This window comes from Camellia sinensis, chromosome 9, assembly GCF_055761805.1.
Source record: "Camellia sinensis isolate YWXY chromosome 9, ASM5576180v1, whole genome shotgun sequence".
In the NCBI taxonomy this organism is placed as follows: Eukaryota; Viridiplantae; Streptophyta; class Magnoliopsida; order Ericales; family Theaceae; genus Camellia; species Camellia sinensis.
This window is the reverse complement of record NC_138969.1, coordinates 76,837,764-76,857,815: the sequence shown is the minus strand read 5'-3', so window position 1 is coordinate 76,857,815 and position 20,052 is coordinate 76,837,764. Positions and strand designations below refer to the sequence as shown.

The 20,052-nt window shown below is 40.3% G+C and overlaps 1 protein-coding gene across 1 annotated transcript; it reads right to left on the bottom strand.

Moving 5' to 3' along the window:
- Positions 1-8,600: 8,600 nt before the first annotated feature.
- On the bottom strand, positions 8,601-19,815 carry LOC114296937 (sugar transport protein 8-like). Its single transcript, XM_082889149.1, has 5 exons — positions 19,707-19,815; positions 19,090-19,409; positions 18,236-18,862; positions 17,736-18,150; positions 8,601-8,626 (listed from the first exon to the last, which is right to left on the bottom strand). The coding sequence occupies exons 1-5, from the start codon at positions 19,813-19,815 to the stop codon at positions 8,601-8,603; spliced, it is 1,497 nt and encodes a 498-aa protein (XP_082745275.1).
- Positions 19,816-20,052: the final 237 nt, after the last annotated feature.

Sequence of the window (20,052 nt, the reverse complement as noted above, 5' to 3'; positions counted from 1 at the left end):
TGCTGTTCTTCTACTTATACTAGAGCTTGTTATTGCTGATCTGTACTACAGCCTGTGCTGATCTGTTTTGTGCATCATTGCAGATCTGTTTTGTTCTGCTCTGTCTCTTTCATGCTGTCTCTTTGTTGAGTGATCTGTTATCTGTTTCTATGATTATTTGGATTACAAAATGGAGTGAGGCATTGCTGCAAGAGTCTGGTTTTGTTGTTCTGCTACACTACTGGTCCAGTATTGTATTAGGATTGGGAGTTGATTTTGCAGCAATTTTCTGTGCTGAGTTGGATAAAGATGCACTTCTTAAGTCTTATTCTTCTGGTTAATTCTGCTGGAGTGTCTACCTGTCTGTGTTTTTGGGATCATCTGTTGTGTCTATTTGCTGTGTTTAAATGCTGCTGTTGGAGTCTCAATGACTTGGTGTTGTTCTTTGCACTGGTTTGCTGTGTGGGTGATGCAGTGGTTGGTTTTGCTGTTGTTTTTTCATCAGTGCATGTTGTTGATTTTGTAGCAGCATCTGTTCTTGCACTGGGTTGTTGTCTTTGTTGTGCTTGTTCCTTCTTTGGTTGGTTTCTCTCCAATCTCCTGGCTTGAGCTAGCAGATGATTGTGCAGTCTTTTGGTGCCAACCTAGTTGGGATTAGGGAGGTATGTGATGATACTTTTTGCTTTTGTCTTTCCTCTTTGTTGATGTATACCAAGATGTTATTTTGTTTTGTTATCATCAATAAAGAGTTTTGTTTGTTGATCAAAAAAAATAAAAATAAAAAACTATTGGTTTGCCAACTAATGGTTCAACAAACTATTTTTATTGTTGAATATCTTAGTTGTGAAATGTAAAAATTTACGGACCATAATTTTTGTGGCAAAAGTACCATTCACTGACAAAATTTCCATTAGTAACCATTAGATATGTTCTTCAACCAAACTTTCTCACCAAGAGTGTGCTTCACCAATGAAATATTGATCCTGTATCTCATGAGGTTGGTGGGAGTACTTGGTCGGTTAAGTGGGAGAAAAAAATCGTTCTCAACCACCATCTAGTCGATCTTATTAGTAGATGGCATCATTGTTTGGCTCTCTTCCTTGGGCTGGGTATTCTTCACTTCTTTGTTTTTCTTTTGTTTTAGGTTTACTTTTTGTCTGGTGCCTTTTAGTTTCTGTTGTGTGCGTTGCTCTGTGTTGTCTTGTTTAGGTTTACTTTTTATTGTGGAATTACAATTTATATCATATACTTTGTTAATATCTTTTGAATTTTAAAAGGCTTCACATGTAAGGTACTAAATAAATTTTGGTAAGAAACAAATGATAATCCTAACATTATTGGTTTTGAAGATGAAAAAACTAAGAACCTAGGTTTCAAGATATAACAAAATTTGAAGACAAAAAATAACAAATAAAATAAAATAAATCGTAAAGTGTAGTGAACCATTCACTAGTTTCTCCATCTATAAAATGACAAAAACTATGCTGAATGAATAATCAAATAATAAGCTATATATTCTGAAAATCAAAAGAAAATATAATTTCAAACGTGACTTTATTAAATTTGTTAAGTTCAGCTAGCTTAATGAACGATTAAAACATCTCCATCAGACAATTTGCCTGTGTTCTAATTATTTACATGCTTATGTTTAATAGTACTTGATTGATTTTAATAATTCTTCAACAAGTGTTAGACGTATCCATAATTTAACTTCAACTTGTAAATTTTTCACAAATTTCAGCAAGTGTTCAACATAATCTCGGTTTAACTTCAACTTGTAAATTTTTCTCAAATTTCAACAAGTGTTAAACATTATCTCGGCTAACTTCAACTTGTAAATTTTTCACAAATTTCAACAAGTGTTAGACGTATCCATAGTTTAACTTCAACTTGTAAATTTTTCTCAAATTTCAACAAGTGTTAAACATAATCTCGGTTTAACTTCAACTTGTAAATTTTTCTCAAATTTTAACAAGTGTTAAACATTATCTCGGCTAACAAATTTCAATAAGTGTTAGACGCATCCATAGTTTAACTTCAACTTGTAAATTTTTCACAAATTTCAACAAGTGTTAAACATTATCTCGGCTAACTTCAACTTGTAAATTTTTCACAAATTTCAAGAAGTGTTAGATGTATCCATAGTTTAACTTCAACTTGTAAATTTTTCACAAATTTCAAGAAGTGTTAGATGTATCCATAGTTTAACTTCAACTTGTAAATTTTTCACAAATTTCAACAAGTGTTCAACATAATCTCGGTTTAACTTCAACTTGTAAATTTTTCACAAATTTCAACAAGTGTTAAACATTATCTCAGCTAACTTCAACTTGTAAATTTTTCACAAATTTCACCAAGTGTTAGACGTATCTATTTTCCAACTCTCTGCCCCCTAATGTGAACTTAAGTTCCGCTTGGGTTCTCATTATGCATGTATTCCAGAAACGTCGGCAAGTATCTTATCAATCATAAATGTAGAAGAATTCTGCTAAAATTTATTCGTTACTTCGGAAAAAACAAGAAAAATTTAATGATAAAAAAATTTCAGATTACAAGTATTCCAAGGTCTTGGCAATTCTTTGCCCTCATTATCTTCAAGCTGATATGCCCCACTGCCGAGTACCGAGATGATCTCGTAGGGTCCCTCCCAATTTGGGCCAAGCTTGCCCTCTCTGGGATCCTTTTTGTTGCCGACGACCTTTCTCAAGACGAGGTCGCCGACTTGAAACTCCCCTGGGTTGACCTTCTTATTATAAGCTCTGGCAAGCTGCTGCTGGTAAATTTCATTGCTGCCATGGAGCAATTCTTTGCCTGCAGCTGATCTCCTCTGACTTCTTCTATCCTATGTTCTGTTGGGAACTGCAATAGTTGGTGCAATGTTGAGGGAACAGCCCTCATTGTATGCAGCCATGGCCTCCCTAGAATTGCATTATAAGGAGAGGGTATGTCTATTACGGTGAACTCTGTCTGTATCATCCTAGTGCCAGCCTGCACCTTCAAGCTCGTTGTTTCCAGTGGCCACGTCGGTGTTCCATTGAACCCGATCATTGGGCCATTGGATTGCTCCAAATCGTCTGGGTGAAGGCTAAGCTCCTTGTAACACATGACGTCCATGATGTCACAAGAGCTGCCTTGGTCGATTAGGATGCGCTTCACTTAGCACTCCCCAACCTGGAGGGATATTACCATGGCATCATTGTGGGGATGTTGGACCATCTCAAGGTTGTCTTCAGTAAAAGACACTGCTGGTCCTTGGTACACCTTGGCCCAATGTCGTTTTTCCCCGACCTGGTACACGTGCTGCAAGTGTTTTACCCTCTAGGTCTCCCCTCATATTTCATTTTTGTTGACCTTTGAGTGAATCACGTTAATTACCCGAAGTCCGCCTGCCTGCGGTTGTTGTGCTGGGGGGGTGGAGCTACTGGTGCCTGAGGCAATCTTACTTGTTCTTCTCTTGTCCTGCCCTTGTCTACAAGGTCCCTTAAATGGCCTTGCCTAACCAGGTCTTCCAGGTGCGCTTTTAGGGCTCTGCAACCCTGAGTTATATGCCCATCTTCGTTATGGTAAGCACAATGCTTACCAAGGCTTCTTCCCATAAATTCTCCTGGCACCCTAGCTGGTGCTCTGAAATAGGGCTGGGATCGGATTTTGTCCATGTCACACCCTCAAAATTAACCCATTAAATATCATTGACAGGCATTATTTAAAGTAGACAATATATTAATTCATTCATCAGAGTATTACTAAATAAAGCATTACATGTAACATCGAATAAAATGCCCTACAGGCTTACATCTTTCCAAGCCAACACTTGGATACAAAAATATGAGTTCTAACTCATTGCAAGAAAAGCCCTAGGCTTGAATGTTTACATGTACTAATAATTAAAGACAATTAACTAAAAGTAGTCGTCTCCAATCCAGAAGCCAAACCCTCCCAAGCTAAGTCCTTGGAGGTAATTTATCACCTGAACCTGAAAATGATGTTCCCATAAAGGGTGAGCCACAGCCCAGTAAAAATATACTAAACCATATATAAGCAATGAATAAAGCAATAGCATTCAACAGATGGTTAACCAAGATAATCAATTACTTCATTTTACAGTCTGATGACACTATTGTCTAAGATACGTTTTACTCTCCATTTTATCAACATGGCTCAGAACCTGGCCAAACTTATAACAGTGAATCACATATATCATATTCACATCCTTCCAATATCAACAAACAAATGAGACTCAAGCTCAAATCAAACACTTCAAACTTCCAGATTGATACACATTTTAGTGCTGTATCAATAAAACACTTCTATATAAATAAGCACACATAAAAGTGATGCTAATGGAGTCCATCCCCTATCTCCTCCCAAACAAAATCCGGTTTAGAGGTCCATCCCCTATCTTCCCCTAAACCGTGGAGTACATCCCCTATCTCCTCCCACACACAAAACAATGTATGCAAATGCTATGCTCAATCAATACATATATTTTCTGTATCAATGTAATAGTCAAAATTAATGACTTAACCAATGTGATTAGTTTTAGTTATTCCTAATCCACATGCAATGTCTACAACAATCACGACTATCCTCCACCGATAGCCCAAAACAGTTATTTCTAAACTGAAAATAACTATGTCAACAATTCAATAGACAAATGATTCCAATTACCCAATTACGCTATTTCACCAATGAATTCCCCAATTCCATGAATTTAACCATCTTTTCCCAATTCCATGAATTACTTATACAAATTAATTCAATAATACATCTAGGGTTTTTCCCAAAATTTACCAAAGTAACCCCAACATATCAAAATACCAAAACTTAGAACAAAACCTATAAAATGGAGTAGGAAATCCCTACCTTGAAGAAAATAACCCGAATGGAGAAGATAGAGATGTATGCCCAAATTCCAATGTGCTGCAAATCACCAAATGTTCAGATTAGAATGAAGCCCAAGCCGCCCTCTATCTTTCTTAAAAAGAACTCAAGATGAATTCACACTAGAAGTAGATGAACACCTAAAGAGAAGATGAGTTTTGAGGGAGAGAAGTCAGACCTAGGGTTTAGAACCAAAAAGAATAAGAAAAGACTGATCAAAACCCGCTGCTGCGTATATAAACTGGACAGGCTCGCTCGAGCGAAGACTTGGTCGCTCGAGCGACCAGACACAGAGAAACTACGCTCGAGCCAAGGAAACCTTGCTCGAGCCAACAACTCAAAAGCTCGCTCGAGCGAAAGAAAGCTCGATCGAGCGAAGAACTCAAACCCTCAGGTCTGCAACAAGACACACGCTCGAGCGAAGGAACTATAGCTCGAGCGAAGGATGAACTAACTCGCTCGAGTGAAGAAAAGTTCGCTCGAGCCAAGAATGCAAAGCTACAGGTCCATACTGGACGCCATCTCTCGCTCGAGCGACCAAACCCCAGCTCGAGCGAAGAACCAAAACGACATCTCGCTCGAGCGACCAACTCCTCGCTCGAGCGAAAAACCAAAAACCTGGACAGCAACACTTGGTTTCTAAACCCAACCAACCTGAAACAAACCTGCCCAACACATCCTATAATTCCAAATGAGACAATAAAGGATAACAACTACAATTATTCAATGACAGAATCTACGGAACCTAAGTCCGGATACAATAATCAAATGGGAAAAGACCGGGGTCGCTATAACCTCCCCCCCTTCAAAGAATTTCGTCCCCGAAATTAAGCTTAAATTTTTGAAAACAGTTTTTTTTTTTTTTTTTTTTTTAGACAGTACATTAGTAAACATCTTGACCCAAAACTGGTCATCTCATCTCTTTATCAAGAGGCATCTCACAATATACATATAAAACAAGATATATTTCAACCTGTATCATCTATTATGCATTATTCCTTTCAATGTTAACAATTCTCATATCATATTCAATCGCATGATATATACAACCCATTCACAATGTACTTAACAAATGCAATGCTATACTAAACTTCTATAATGAAGCAAGTTTCAAAATACACCCATTTACCAAAACATACTCAACGTTTTACAACTTAAGACATATGTAAAGCTCTTAAGTTCAACAACATTACAAAATCTAAATACAAGATTACAAATGAATAAACATGTCCGGGTATTTTTCGCGGACTTCCAATTCACGCTCCCAAGTGGCTTCCTCCACTCCATGATGTTTCCACAAAACTTTTACCAAAGGGATGGTCTTGCCTCGCAAAACTTGATCCCGCCTATCCAAGATCCGAACCGGTCTCTCCTCATACGAAACATCCTCATCAACCACTAAATCGGTCCAATCCAACACATGTGATGGATCCGGCTCATACTTCCGAAGCATACTCACATGAAACACGTCATGTACTCCGAACAACTGCGGCGGCAAAGCTAAACGATAAGCAGCCTCGCCAATCCTCTCAAGGATCTCAAACGGACCAATGAACCGAGGGGACAACTTCCCACTCTTCCCAAACCTCATCAAACCCCGTCTAGGTGATATCTTCAGAAAGACATGATCACCTGCCTCAAACACCAAAGGTCTCCTCCTACGGTCGGCATACGATTTCTGACGACTCTGTGCTGTAATAAGCCTCTTACGGATAAGCTCAACTTTCTCTGTCGTTTCCCTCACCAACTCCGGACCCAACAGAGGTGCATCACCCACCTCAGCCTAACAAACAGGAGATCTACATGGTCGGCCATACAAGGCCTCAAATGGTGCCATACCGATACTAGACTGGAAACTGTTGTTGTAGGCAAACTCCACCAACGGCAAGTGCCTCTCCCACGATCCACTAAAGTCTAGAACACAACCCCGAAGCATATCCTCAAGTATCTGAATAGTACGCTCGGACTGTCCGTCAGTCTGAGGATGATAAGCCGTGCTAAAGGTCAACTTAGTGCCTAAGGCACTCTGCAAACTCTGCCACAACCTGGCAGTAAAACGAGGATCTCTATCTGAAACGATCGTCACTGGGACCCCGTGCAATCTCACTATGTCCCGAATATACAAGTCGGCAAGATGATCTACTGAATCTCTCACGCGCATAGGAATAAAGTGCGCCGACTTAGTCAACCGGTCTACAACCACCCAAATAGCATCACTACCCCGCTGAGTCCTCGGAAGACCTACAACGAAGTCCATAGTGACATGCTCCCACTTCCACTCAGCTATAGGCAAGGGTTGCAACAAACCCGCTGGCCTCTGGTGCTCGGCCTTCACTTGCTGACAAGTAAGGCACGTAGATACGAAAGCTGCCACATCTCTCTTCATACCCCGCCACCAGAACTGGCGACCCAAATCCCGATACATCTTCGTGCCTCCTGGATGCACCGCAAGGCGTGAATGGTGGAACTCTCGGAGTACTTCCTCTCGGCAAGACTCCGGCACAAACAGACGGTCTCGGTATCTCACACTGAGGTCGGGATACACCGTCAAACCTTTCTCAACCTTTCCACCGGAAATCTTCTCACGGAGAGATTCTACCTCAAGGTCACCTCTCTGAGCCTCTAACACTCGAGTCACAAGCGTAGGCTGAACAACAACAGAAAACAAGGCCTCAGCCTCAACGGATTCACCCAGAAATAAATCAAACTCCCCAAGTGCACCCAACATCACCCATTCTCGGATGGCTATACAAGCTAAGTCACCAACAGGTTTCCTGCTAAGGGCATCAGCCACCACATTGGCCTTTCCCGGATGATAATGCAACTCAAAGTCATAATCCTCTATGAACTCCATCCACCTCCTCTGCCTCAAGTTCAAGTCTTTCTGTGTAAACAAATACTTCAAACTCTTATGATCCGAGAACACCTCGAACCTCTCACCATAAAGATAATGCCTCCAAATCTTCAAGGCAAATATCACAGCTGCTAACTCTAGATCATGTGTAGGGTAATTCTGCTCGTGAATTTTCAACTGACGTGAGCCATAGGCAACTACTTTCCCTTCTTGCATTAACACACAACCCAGACCCTCTCGTGAGGCGTCACAATAGACTGCATAACCCAACCCTCTCTCTGGAATAATCAAAATCGGAGCGGTGGTCAGTCTAACTTTCAACTCCTGAAATGACTTTTCACAAGTCTCACTCCATACAAATTTGACTCCCTTCCGAGTCAGTCTAGTCAACGGTGATGCTAACCTGGAGAAATCTTTCACAAACCGACGGTAATACCCAGCTAATCCCAGAAAACTGTGGATCTCAAATACACTCTTAGGCTGTGCCCAATCCTGCACTGCCTCTACCTTGGATGTATCAACAGACACTCCTTCACCGGATACCACATGGCCTAAGAATTTGACTTCCCTCAGCCAGAACTCACACTTCCCAAACTTGGCATACAGCCTATGGGCTTTAAGTAACTCAAGCACCACTCTCAAGTGTGCCTCGTGCTCCTCCTCAGAAGGTGAATAGATAAGAATGTCGTCCACAAAAACGACTACAAACCGATCCAAGAATTCCCGGAAGATCCGGTTCATCAAGTCCATAAAGACTGCCGGTGCATTGGTGAGTCCAAATGGCATCACCAGAAACTCATAATGGCCATACCGTGTACGGAATGCCGTCTTCGGAATATCCTCCTCTCTGACCCTCAACTGGTGGTAACCTGATCTCAAGTCTATCTTAGAGAAACAACGGGAACCCTTCAACTGGTCAAACAGATCATCTATACGAGGCATAGGGTATTTATTCTTAACCGTAGCCCGATTCAATTTTCGGTAATCTATACACAGTCTCAAAGCGCCTCCTTTCTTTTTAACAAAGAGAGCTGGTGCTCCCCACGGCGAAACACTAGGACGTATAAAGCCCTTATCTAGCAACTCCTGGAGTTGGATTTTCAACTCAACCAACTCAGCTGGGGCAAAACGATAAGGTGCCATCGAAATCGGCGCTGTGCCGGGCACTAGGTCAATGGAGAACTCAATCTCCCGATGCGGTGGCAAACCAACAAGATCCTCGAGAAAGACGTCTGAGTACTCACAAACCACCCTTGGCAACACAATCTGTGTTTCCTCATCCTCACTAATCGAAAGGTTAGCAAGTAGACCACTAAGCTCACTCCGTCCTCGTGGAACATACCCCGGTGGCAACACATCACCAACCCGGTCCCCCAGAAAATGAAAATACTCTCCGCTCACGGTACAACAAGTGACCCTTTGGCGGTAGCAATCAATAACTGCCCGGTATGACGATAACCAGTCCATACCCAAAATAACATCGAAACCCCTCATAGGCATAACTACAAAGGAAAATGGGATTCTATGATAATCAACCTCTATATCACAACCCCTAACGCCTTGTTTCAAAATCAATTCACCCCCAAGAGGTGACACTACACAAATAGGAGATGCTAGCTGTGCTAACTCCAACTCCAAAACAGATGCAAATGCAGCAGACACAAAAGAATGAGATGCACCCGTATCAATCAAAACATTAGCAACCGAGTTGCAAAACAAGAAGGTACCTCTCACAACTGATGGTGCTGGCACAAGATCCTGCGCGGTAACAGCATACACGCGCCCAGACGACCTCTGATCAACTTGCTCAACCCTAGGAGCATAAGATTGCTGCACCGACTGAGACGATGAAGCCCCCCCTGATTGGCCCTCGAGGCCTGACCCGACTAAGCTGGCTGTTGACCTTGAATCGGCCTCAAACCAGATGCACCAGATGTGCCACCCAACTGCGGGCAATACCTCTTCATATGCCCTGGCTGACCACACTGATAACACGAGAGTGGCTGGCCTCTACCCTGACTCTAGCTCTGAGATCGAGCCGAAGAAGATGCTGCTCTCTGAACTCCTCCCCTCTGAGGACAAACTGGAGACTTGTGGCCTACCTGGCCACACTTGAAACAGGTAATGTCTCCCTGACTGCCTTTCCCCGAACTAGCACTCGGTATAGGGAAAGTCGATCTCGAAAAGCTACCCTGAGACTGCTGGGGATTAAAACCCTTCTGTCTCCTACCATCACTCTGACCATCCTGACTCCTCTTGGAGCCCTTCTGTCCTTCCTCCTCCTCCTGCATCATAATTTCCATGTGGGCTGCAGCATCAACCATACGCCCATAATCCCGAATCATAGTTCCCCCAACTCTCAGCTTAAGGCCACGCCTCAACTTCTTCTCAAACTCAATACAACGGCGTTCCTCAGACGCCACCAACTCAGGTGCAAACCTGGACAAACTAGTAAATGTAGCCTCAAACTCAACCACTGAAGAACTCGACTGCTTAAGCTGACAAAACTGGTCTCGCAGCTTCTCCCTAACAGCTGGAGATAAGAACTTCTCCTGGAAAGCATTCAAAAAAGCCTCCCACGTACCTCCTATACGCCCCTTAGTAAATTTCCACCACTGACCTGCATCCCCCTTCAACTGGAAAGATGCCAAGGTCACTCTCAACCCCTCGTCTTCGATGCCAAGCATCTCAAACGTCTTCGTTGTCTGTTCGAGCCATTCATCTGCCTTAAGCGGCTCTTTTGGATCACCCACAAATTCATCCGGATTAGACCGAAAAAACTCCCTCTTCAGAAAGGAAGGTCCTGCATCAGCAGTAACAACCTGAGCTTGATTCTCAGCTCTGAGAATGCCTACTGACTCCCTGAATGCTCCTGCTATCTCTCGAGCTAAAGCGCCCATAGCCCGCTGGCCTACTGGCTCAGCCACATTAGCCTGGCCAATTCCCTCATGAACTGCCGGAATCTCCTCTGGCACAGGCACCTCCTGCCTACCCGGCCTACCACGCCTACCGCGTCCTCGTCCTCATCCTGACATCCTAATAAAGGAAACAGAGACATTAGCACATTAATAAATGTGCCGAAGCTAAACACTCGCGTCCTAATGCAATGGACAATAATAATACATTCCACGTAAGCACATAATCACATAAGCACCTACGAATTTCATTCCCGGATAATGATAGTCCCAAAGTGTTACTATAGTTCCGGTTGGAAGCAGCAGTGATCAAGTGCCTTTCCAACAAGACTACAAGAAACTTAAGGGTCCAGTCAACATCCCAGAAACTACATTCCATACCCATATAATCACATAAACATGTTATCACATAAGCATATAACATTAGACTAAGTCTCTATCAAACGAGACGAACCCAATGTGCTGCTAATCACGTCCCACGTACCCAAAGTATTCAAACCCGGTACGCTCTGATACCAAGTTGTCACACCCTCAAAATTAACCCATTAAATATCATTGACAGGCATTATTTAAAGTAGACAATATATTAATTCATTCATCAGAGTATTACTAAATAAAGCATTACATGTAACATCGAATAAAATGCCCTACAGGCTTACATCTTTCCAAGCCAACACTTGGATACAAAAATATGAGTTCTAACTCATTGCAAGAAAAGCCCTAGGCTTGAATGTTTACATGTACTAATAATTAAAGACAATTAACTAAAAGTAGTCGTCTCCAATCCAGAAGCCAAACCCTCCCAAGCTAAGTCCTTGGAGGTAATTTATCACCTGAACCTGAAAATGATGTTCCCATAAAGGGTGAGCCACAGCCCAGTAAAAATATACTAAACCATATATAAGCAATGAATAAAGCAATAGCATTCAACAGATGGTTAACCAAGATAATCAATTACTTCATTTTACAGTCTGATGACACTATTGTCTAAGATACGTTTTACTCTCCATTTTATCAACATGGCTCAGAACCTGGCCAAACTTATAACAGTGAATCACATATATCATATTCACATCCTTCCAATATCAACAAACAAATGAGACTCAAGCTCAAATCAAACACTTCAAACTTCCAGATTGATACACATTTTAGTGCTGTATCAATAAAACACTTCTATATAAATAAGCACACATAAAAGTGATGCTAATGGAGTCCATCCCCTATCTCCTCCCAAACAAAATCCGGTTTAGAGGTCCATCCCCTATCTTCCCCTAAACCGTGGAGTACATCCCCTATCTCCTCCCACACACAAAACAATGTATGCAAATGCTATGCTCAATCAATACATATATTTTCTGTATCAATGTAATAGTCAAAATTAATGACTTAACCAATGTGATTAGTTTTAGTTATTCCTAATCCACATGCAATGTCTACAACAATCACGACTATCCTCCACCGATAGCCCAAAACAGTTATTTCTAAACTGAAAATAACTATGTCAACAATTCAATAGACAAATGATTCCAATTACCCAATTACGCTATTTCACCAATGAATTCCCCAATTCCATGAATTTAACCATCTTTTCCCAATTCCATGAATTACTTATACAAATTAATTCAATAATACATCTAGGGTTTTTCCCAAAATTTACCAAAGTAACCCCAACATATCAAAATACCAAAACTTAGAACAAAACCTATAAAATGGAGTAGGAAATCCCTACCTTGAAGAAAATAACCCGAATGGAGAAGATAGAGATGTATGCCCAAATTCCAATGTGCTCCAAATCACCAAATGTTCAGATTAGAATGAAGCCCAAGCCGCCCTCTATCTTTCTTACAAAGAACTCAAGATGAATTCACACTAGAAGTAGATGAACACCTAAAGAGAAGATGAGTTTTGAGGGAGAGAAGTCGGACCTAGGGTTTAGAACCAAAAAGAATAAGAAAAGACTGATCAAAACCCGCTGCTGCGTATATAAACTGGACAGGCTCGCTCGAGCGAAGACTTGGTCGCTCGAGCGACCAGACACAGAGAAACTACGCTCGAGCCAAGGAAACCTTGCTCGAGCCAACAACTCAAAAGCTCGCTCGAGCAAAAGAAAGCTCGATCGAGCGAAGAACTCAAACCCTCAGGTCTGCAACAAGACACACGCTCGAGCGAAGGAACTATAGCTCGAACGAAGGATGAACTAACTCGCTCGAGCGAAGAAAAGTTCGCTCGAGCCAAGAATGCAAAGCTACAGGTCCATACTGGACGCCATCTCTCGCTCGAGCGACCAAACCCCAGCTCGAGCGAAGAACCAAAACGACATCTCGCTCGAGCGACCAACTCCTCGCTCGAGCGAAAAACCAAAAACCTGGACAGCAACACTTGGTTTCTAAACCCAACCAACCTGAAACAAACCTGCCCAACACATCCTATAATTCCAAATGAGACAATAAAGGATAACAACTACAATTATTCAATGACAGAATCTACGGAACCTAAGTCCGGATACAATAATCAAATGGGAAAAGACCGGGGTCGCTATAGTCCAGGACTTTGTGGATTGGGATTCGGAACATAGTTATGACTACCTGTGTAGCCTCAGTCCTATCTCTTTGTTGGATCCGTTGTTACCTCAGCCTCGCTTCGGCGAGCCGTTACCTTTCTCTTGCTTTGTCTCCGTAGTTCCTGACATGTCTTCTTCGGCTCTGGCATACTTCTCGATTCTGGCCATGAGCTCTTCCATGCTTTTCGGCAATGTCCTTGCCAAAGACTTTCGTAGTGGACAATCGTCTTTTAGGCCATTCTTGAAAGATACGACCGCCACCTCTTGGTTGCACTCGAGTATTCGGTTGAACACCTCGTAGTACCTTTTTGCGTAGGCCCTAAGGCCTTCATCCTTACTGATTCTCAGAGCCATCAATGTGTCCACCCTTAATGGTTGTAGCTTGTTTGTCATGAACCTGGCCACAAACATGTCGGCCAGGCCTTCCCAGGTCTTCACACTTCTCTTTGGCAGTTTGTGAAACCAATCTGATGCAATCTCCCCGAAGTATGAGGGGAACACTTTGCAGAGCAACGGCTCGTTCCCACTGTACAATGCCATTAAGTTCAGGTATAATCCAACGTGAAAGTTGAGGTCCGACTTACCATCGTATATTTGGAACCTCGGCATACTGAATCTCTTTGGAGCCTCAAATTTGTCCAATTCCACCGAGAATGGTGTTCTCGGCTTAATAGGTGAAGTTACCTCAGAATCGGCATTCTGTTGTTTCCTCTTGAGGTAATCTCTCAAGTCTTCCTTGCTCCGCCCAGGAGCTTGACTATCTCCTGACTTTAGTCTTTTCGACATACTACTCTCAGCTTCGTTGTGGGCCCTTTTCGACCTTTCTCCAGGAGTTGTGTTGAAGCACAGAACCTACCTTTGAACATGCCGATGTTCTCTAAGGTCTACTTCTTTAGTGCGATATGTCCTTCGTAACTCTTCGCTACTCGACTCTCCTCACCCAACCTCCCTGGAAGGCTGGTGAGAGTGTTTTTTGCTTCTGGTGTGCTGAGGGGTTATTGGGATTGGATTCTGCCCTCCCTTCTGGGCATTGGCCGCTGGAATCGGCGTGTCCTGCAGTGGGAATGGTGGCTGCATGACGTTATTTTGCATCATAAAATTGACAACCAATTGCAGGTCTGCCAACATGTTTGCCATCTCTTTCACCTCTTCGTCCCTCCGCAGGCATCTATCCTTCCATACCTGGAGGTCGTCCTCATTGTAGTATCTGCTTCGATCTAGTTTCTTTGGCACGTCGCCATCCTGGCCGACGTCTTTCTTGCCGTGATTCTGGTTCTGAGTCTCCTATTGCGACCATCTTCCTCCACGTTTGGGTCAACGTGCTTACCACTCCCAGCAGGGATTTCATCCTCAACCTTATCCTTCTGTCCGTCACTGGCCATCTATTCTCTTTTCTTTCCACAGATGGTGCCAAATTGTGTGAGTGAATTTTTGACCACACTGCCATACTCAGTATTCAGCTGGAGAGCACTGGCAGAACAGATGGCACTTGACTGACCTGCAACAGAAATAGAAGATTCTGGCGGTGGTTCGTCCACTCGGGAGCACTCCGACAATCAAGTCAGTATATCTCTCGAAGATAATCAATAGTGCTAATCTCACTATTCAAAATATAAATTGCGTACCTTAGACGCATCGAGGGTGCCTCTCTTTTATAGTTAATTCAATCCTAGTCCCCATAAAAGCCTAGCTTCAATGGACTTCTGCTCAGTGCTTATCCTGGACTCTCCAAGAGATAAAGATAAACTCCCTAAGAGTGTTATCCTTATCCATGCTGAAGTCCTTCCTCATTCTAGGACTCTTGTGCCTTATCCGCTTATCCCGGATTCTGATATCTTCGGAGGTAACCTCGGCCTAGCCGAGATAATCTCGACGTCATGACCAGGACACGTGGCACCTCGGCTGACACGTCGGCATCACCTTGGCCACGTGTTGGTACTCATAAAATATATCCCCACAATTAATAATATCCTATACTGAATACAGAGACACCTTTAACTGAGCTTTAACCCTAAAAGCAATTCTCACCTTGATTAATTCACAAAGTTCATTCAACTAGAATAGTTTCCCATGAAAGACCATATCGTTTCTGATTCTCCATATTGACCATATACAGGACATTGGGATTGCCTTCCAAATTTGATTTTCAAATTTGCTCCATTTATAACCCCTCCACCATTGTAGCAGCCCATTAACATTATTAGGTATCACCCAATGCACCCCCCACCAATTCATCAGGCACAACCACACCTACCAAATAACAGGGCACCAGAGAAGTACATGATTGACTTTTATAATTCATTAGTTATGACATTTGTGTTAATCAAGACCACTAATGTCATAACTTGTATATGCTATACACCATTTTAACGGTATGCATGAGGTTGTTGCAATGTGATCATAGAAATAGTTTGTAAAATGTTTTTGTTCTTTGGGATTCGAGGTCGGTGCTGTGACAACAAGGTAGCAAGCACCATTCAGTTTGTTATTGTAAAAGAAGCCTTTCTTCTTTTCAAATTGAATCACTTTGTATTTAAAAAAATAAATAAATAAGAAAGAAAGCTAAATGAGTTTAATTGGGGGGAAAAAAGGTTCATAACTAAAAAATTGAATGAGTTTCATTAGTTGAAAAAAAAATAACTTTGTAGGGAGATTTAGTTGTACAATATTTTTATTTATCTCAATATCACATCTTTGTACAAATAAATTCAAAAGCAAATTAACATTTAAGTAGAAGTACTTAAAACAAATTACACTTTATCCAAATATTTTCAGGAAATTTCAATGGATCCAATAACTTAGATTCTCCATCCCCGCACATGATGAAGCCTCCATGAGAATCTGAGTTGTTATATCAACTGAAATTCTCTGAAATACTTGGATCAAGTGCCATTTATTTTAAGTACTTCTATTTAAATATTAATGCGCTTTTAAAATTTATTTGTATAGAGATGTTATATTGAGATAATTAAAAATATTGTACTACTCAATCTCCATACAAATTTAATTTTTTTCAACTAATCAAACTCAGTCAGTTTTTTTAAGGATAAATTACAAATACACCTCTAAAATTTGTTTAAAATACGGATTCCCCATGCGGTTTGAAAAATTACAAATATTTTCTTGTCATAATTTTTTATTTAACAATATTAACTGAAAAAAAATTCCAACTACTCTACATAAAAATTAATTTTTTGAATTATTAATTGAAATATATTTATAATATCATCAAAAACTATTAATTGACATGATGATTTGTTATTAAAAAGGGTTATTTGTTATGAAATTAGAAACTTCAAAGCGAGGGCGTAATTTTCAGAATCACAAAGGACAATTCGTATTATAAGCAAATCTCAGGGAGTATAATTGTAATTTATTCCTTTTTTTAATTATGATTTTTATTTCAATTAAACTCATTTAGCTTTGTTTTATTATTATTATTATTATTATTATTATTATTATTATTATTATTATTATTATTATTATTATTATTATTATTATTATTATTATTATTATTTTTAACTGCAAAGTGGTGCAATTTGAATACAAGGAAGGCTTCTTTGAAGTCCTATCATAATCTCCAAAATTAAAAAAATATACAGATTTTATTAGATAGAATGTCCATCGAAATCTAATTTAGATAACAAAAATTGTAACCAAATAATGAAATGTGAGTCCTGAGGATTAATATTCTCAGTCATATGCTATAATTTGCCCAATCAAATCGGCCCAAAGAGTAATCTAAAAAATGTAATTATTTGAGAGGTAATCTGAAAAAACTTAACTAGAGAAAAAATAAAATAATAGTCACAAAAAATAACATGAAATGTGATTTTTTTTTTTTTTTATAGATTTGTTTACAAATAATTTACTTTTTAGGTGATCCGAATTAGGTATATTTAAAAGGGATAATTGGTGAAAAGTCCACACTTATGGGACCATATTTTATTTGGTCCAATATTTAATATTTATTTTGATCAAAATGACATGTTTAATGGAATTGTTTGCTGAGAAAGACAAATTATTATTTTGAATGAATTTTTTCCAATTTTCTCCACCGTCGAACCACTGTCGGACCATTTTCAGCAATCCGAAAGTTCATCAAAAAATTCACCATCACTAGCAGCATCAGTGGTGGTGGTAGTGGTAATATAGACAGATTTGTAGATTAGGTGGACATAAATGTGATGCATGAACAATTAAAGGGATGACACATAAACAAATAAGTGGATAGATGTATGATGGTCCAAGCCTAAACCTGACCCACTTGTCTTTGTTTGATCGATTGTGGATACGATTTTATGGTTTTAGAGTTGGATCTCCTCATTTGAATTATTGTTGTTGTGGTCATTGTTAGGAGGATTTTGTTGAGTTTTTCTGTCCATAGAAAAAAAAAATTATGAACGACATATCTTCCAAAACAGTTAACAAACTCCATAAAAACACTAAAAACAATTCCCCAAAAAAGGGGAAGAAAATGATGTTCTCATCAACAATCGGTTTTAATAGGTGTGTCATGATCAGACCATCTCCTGGCTCTTTGGACCGTCATCATCCATGAACTTCTTCCACACCGGATGCTGCTTCCACACCCTTTCCACAATGGAATCGATCGGAACGCCCTTCGTTTCCGGCACCAGGAACACCACAAACAATCCCATGACCAAAATCCAAGCCGAGAAGAAAAAGAATATGAAGGCTCGCATGTGACAGAGCATCGATAAGAAAGCTTGAGCCACAAGGAAAGTCATCAACATGTTGGAGCTGACAGCGAAAGCAAAACCTGAAGTTCTAGTCTCGAGAGGGAAGGTTTCGCTAGGAATCAGCCAACCAAGAGGTCCCCATGACCATGCAAAGCACATAACATACAAGCACACCAGCACCACCACAACCACAGCGAGTCCTTTGTCCATTGTCCCAGTAGTATTCAAGTGAGTGAGTAGAATTGCACCAATTGATACCTGAAATTGGATTCAATTAATTAGTACAAGCACTAAGTGAGAAGAATTTAAATGTAATTACAAAGAAGTGAAATTAATTTAGTACCTGGCAAATGAACATTTGGACACAGGCTTGGAGAAGCAACTTTCTTCTTCCAATCTTATCAACAAGATAGATTGAAACAAAAGTACTTGCCACATTCACTGTCCCAGTAATCACCGCAGACAACAACGAAGCATCGTTCTTGAACCCCATGGTCTGAAACAGAACCGGTGCATAGAACATAATCGCATTAATCCCAGTCATCTGCTGAAATATCTGCAACATAATTCCTATGACTAGTGGTGGCACGCTCGAGCGCTTCATCAGTTTCTTGAAAGGTTGCTTCACTTCCTTGGCTATCTCACATGCCCTTTTCACTTCTTCATACTCATCATCCACGTTGTCCACGCCTCGGATTTTCTTGAGTGCTGCTTTGCCTTTAGTGTCCTTGCCTCGTTCGATAAGGCTAGCCGGTGTTTCGGTGAGAATCATGGAACCGAAGAAAAGGACAAGGCCGGGAATGCCAGCTATGGCTAAGGAGACCCTCCATCCAATTGGGTGGAGGGTGGAAGTGAAATAGTTGACAACGCCAGCTATGAGAATTCCAATTGTGACAAATAGTTGGAAGAGAATGTTGACTGCCCCTCTGTGTTGGACTGGTGCTATCTCCGATAAGAACACTGGAACAGCCTAGAATCATAGATAATAGTTAGGGAAAAAAAAAATTTCCTTATTTATCATAAACTTTATGTAAAATAAATATAACTCAAAGGGTTGATTAAACATTAAAAATTTGAGGACAAAATCTAAAATTTTGTCAGTTAACTTCAGCTCTGTGATTAGTCGAGGGTGGACAAACTCACCTAGACACTCTATTCTTAAAATATAAAATTTATTTTAGGCACAAAATAATATACCTCATTGCCAAATCCAACTCCAATGCCAAAAAGAATCCTGCCAAGAATGAGCATCCATTTGTGCTCAGCAAGAGCACTGAACCCAGCTCCTCCAATGAAAAATAGGGATGCTACTAGAATTGTGGGCTTGCGACCAAATATACGACATGCCTTTGATGCACCAAAGCTTGCAACCAAAGCAGCAAGGTACAATGATGATGTGAATAGCTGAAGCAACTGATCATCATATTTGCAGTAATTGTCTTCCTTTGCATGAAGTTTCCTCTCGTGAACTTTTGGAAAGAATTTTATTAAGAAATCATCCATCGCAGTCACACCACCTATAAAGTCAAAGTCAAAATAATAAGATTCGATTGTTTACTCGAATGAATTAGAAACCAAACACATAAACGAAAAATGATCATTGACACTCACATATAAATAATAATTTTGCAACAAACATCAATAAACCTTTATGAATCATTACTTAATAATAATTGTTTCAATTATTTAGTGTATAACTTTTAGACTTCCTATTTTAAAGCATATAATAAAATATATATATATATATATATATATATATATATATATATGATTTTCTAATCAAAGAATTATATCAATATAGTTGAGGGCATTACCTGAAATTCCAATATCATAACCAAACATTAGGCCTCCAAAAGCTGCGACAATCCAACAAGCAACCACATATACAGTGATTTTCGATTTGAATACTTCTGCATTAGCCATCTTTGCTTCTCCAAATTGAAAAACACACACTCAAAATTATTAATCTTCTTCAAACAAGAAATCTCACGGGAGAGAGAAGACAGAATGAAAAAAACCTCACAGAAGAGAGAAGATAGAATGAGATAAAGAAGGGTAATTGGATGCTTTTATAACAATGAATTCCCATTAATTTTGGGATTTTGAGATGGATAGGATTTGGGAAATCTTAGTAGCTTATTTTTGCTGGAAAATAGTTCC

What these genes read in the sequence shown, in the direction of transcription:
- LOC114296937 (XM_082889149.1), bottom strand. Translation starts at nt 19,815, where the DNA reads ATGGCTAATGCAGAAGTATTCAAATCGAAAATCACTGTATATGTGGTT. An exon ending in GAGTTGGATTTGGCAATGAG is followed by an intron (nt 18,863 to 19,089) that starts GTATATTATTTT and finishes CTATGATTCTAG; the next exon opens with GCTGTTCCAGTGTTCTTATC. An exon ending in GAAGTTCATGGATGATGACG is followed by an intron (nt 8,627 to 17,735) that starts GTCCAAAGAGCC and finishes CTGTTTGACCAG; the next exon opens with TTGAAGGGTTCCCGTTGTTT.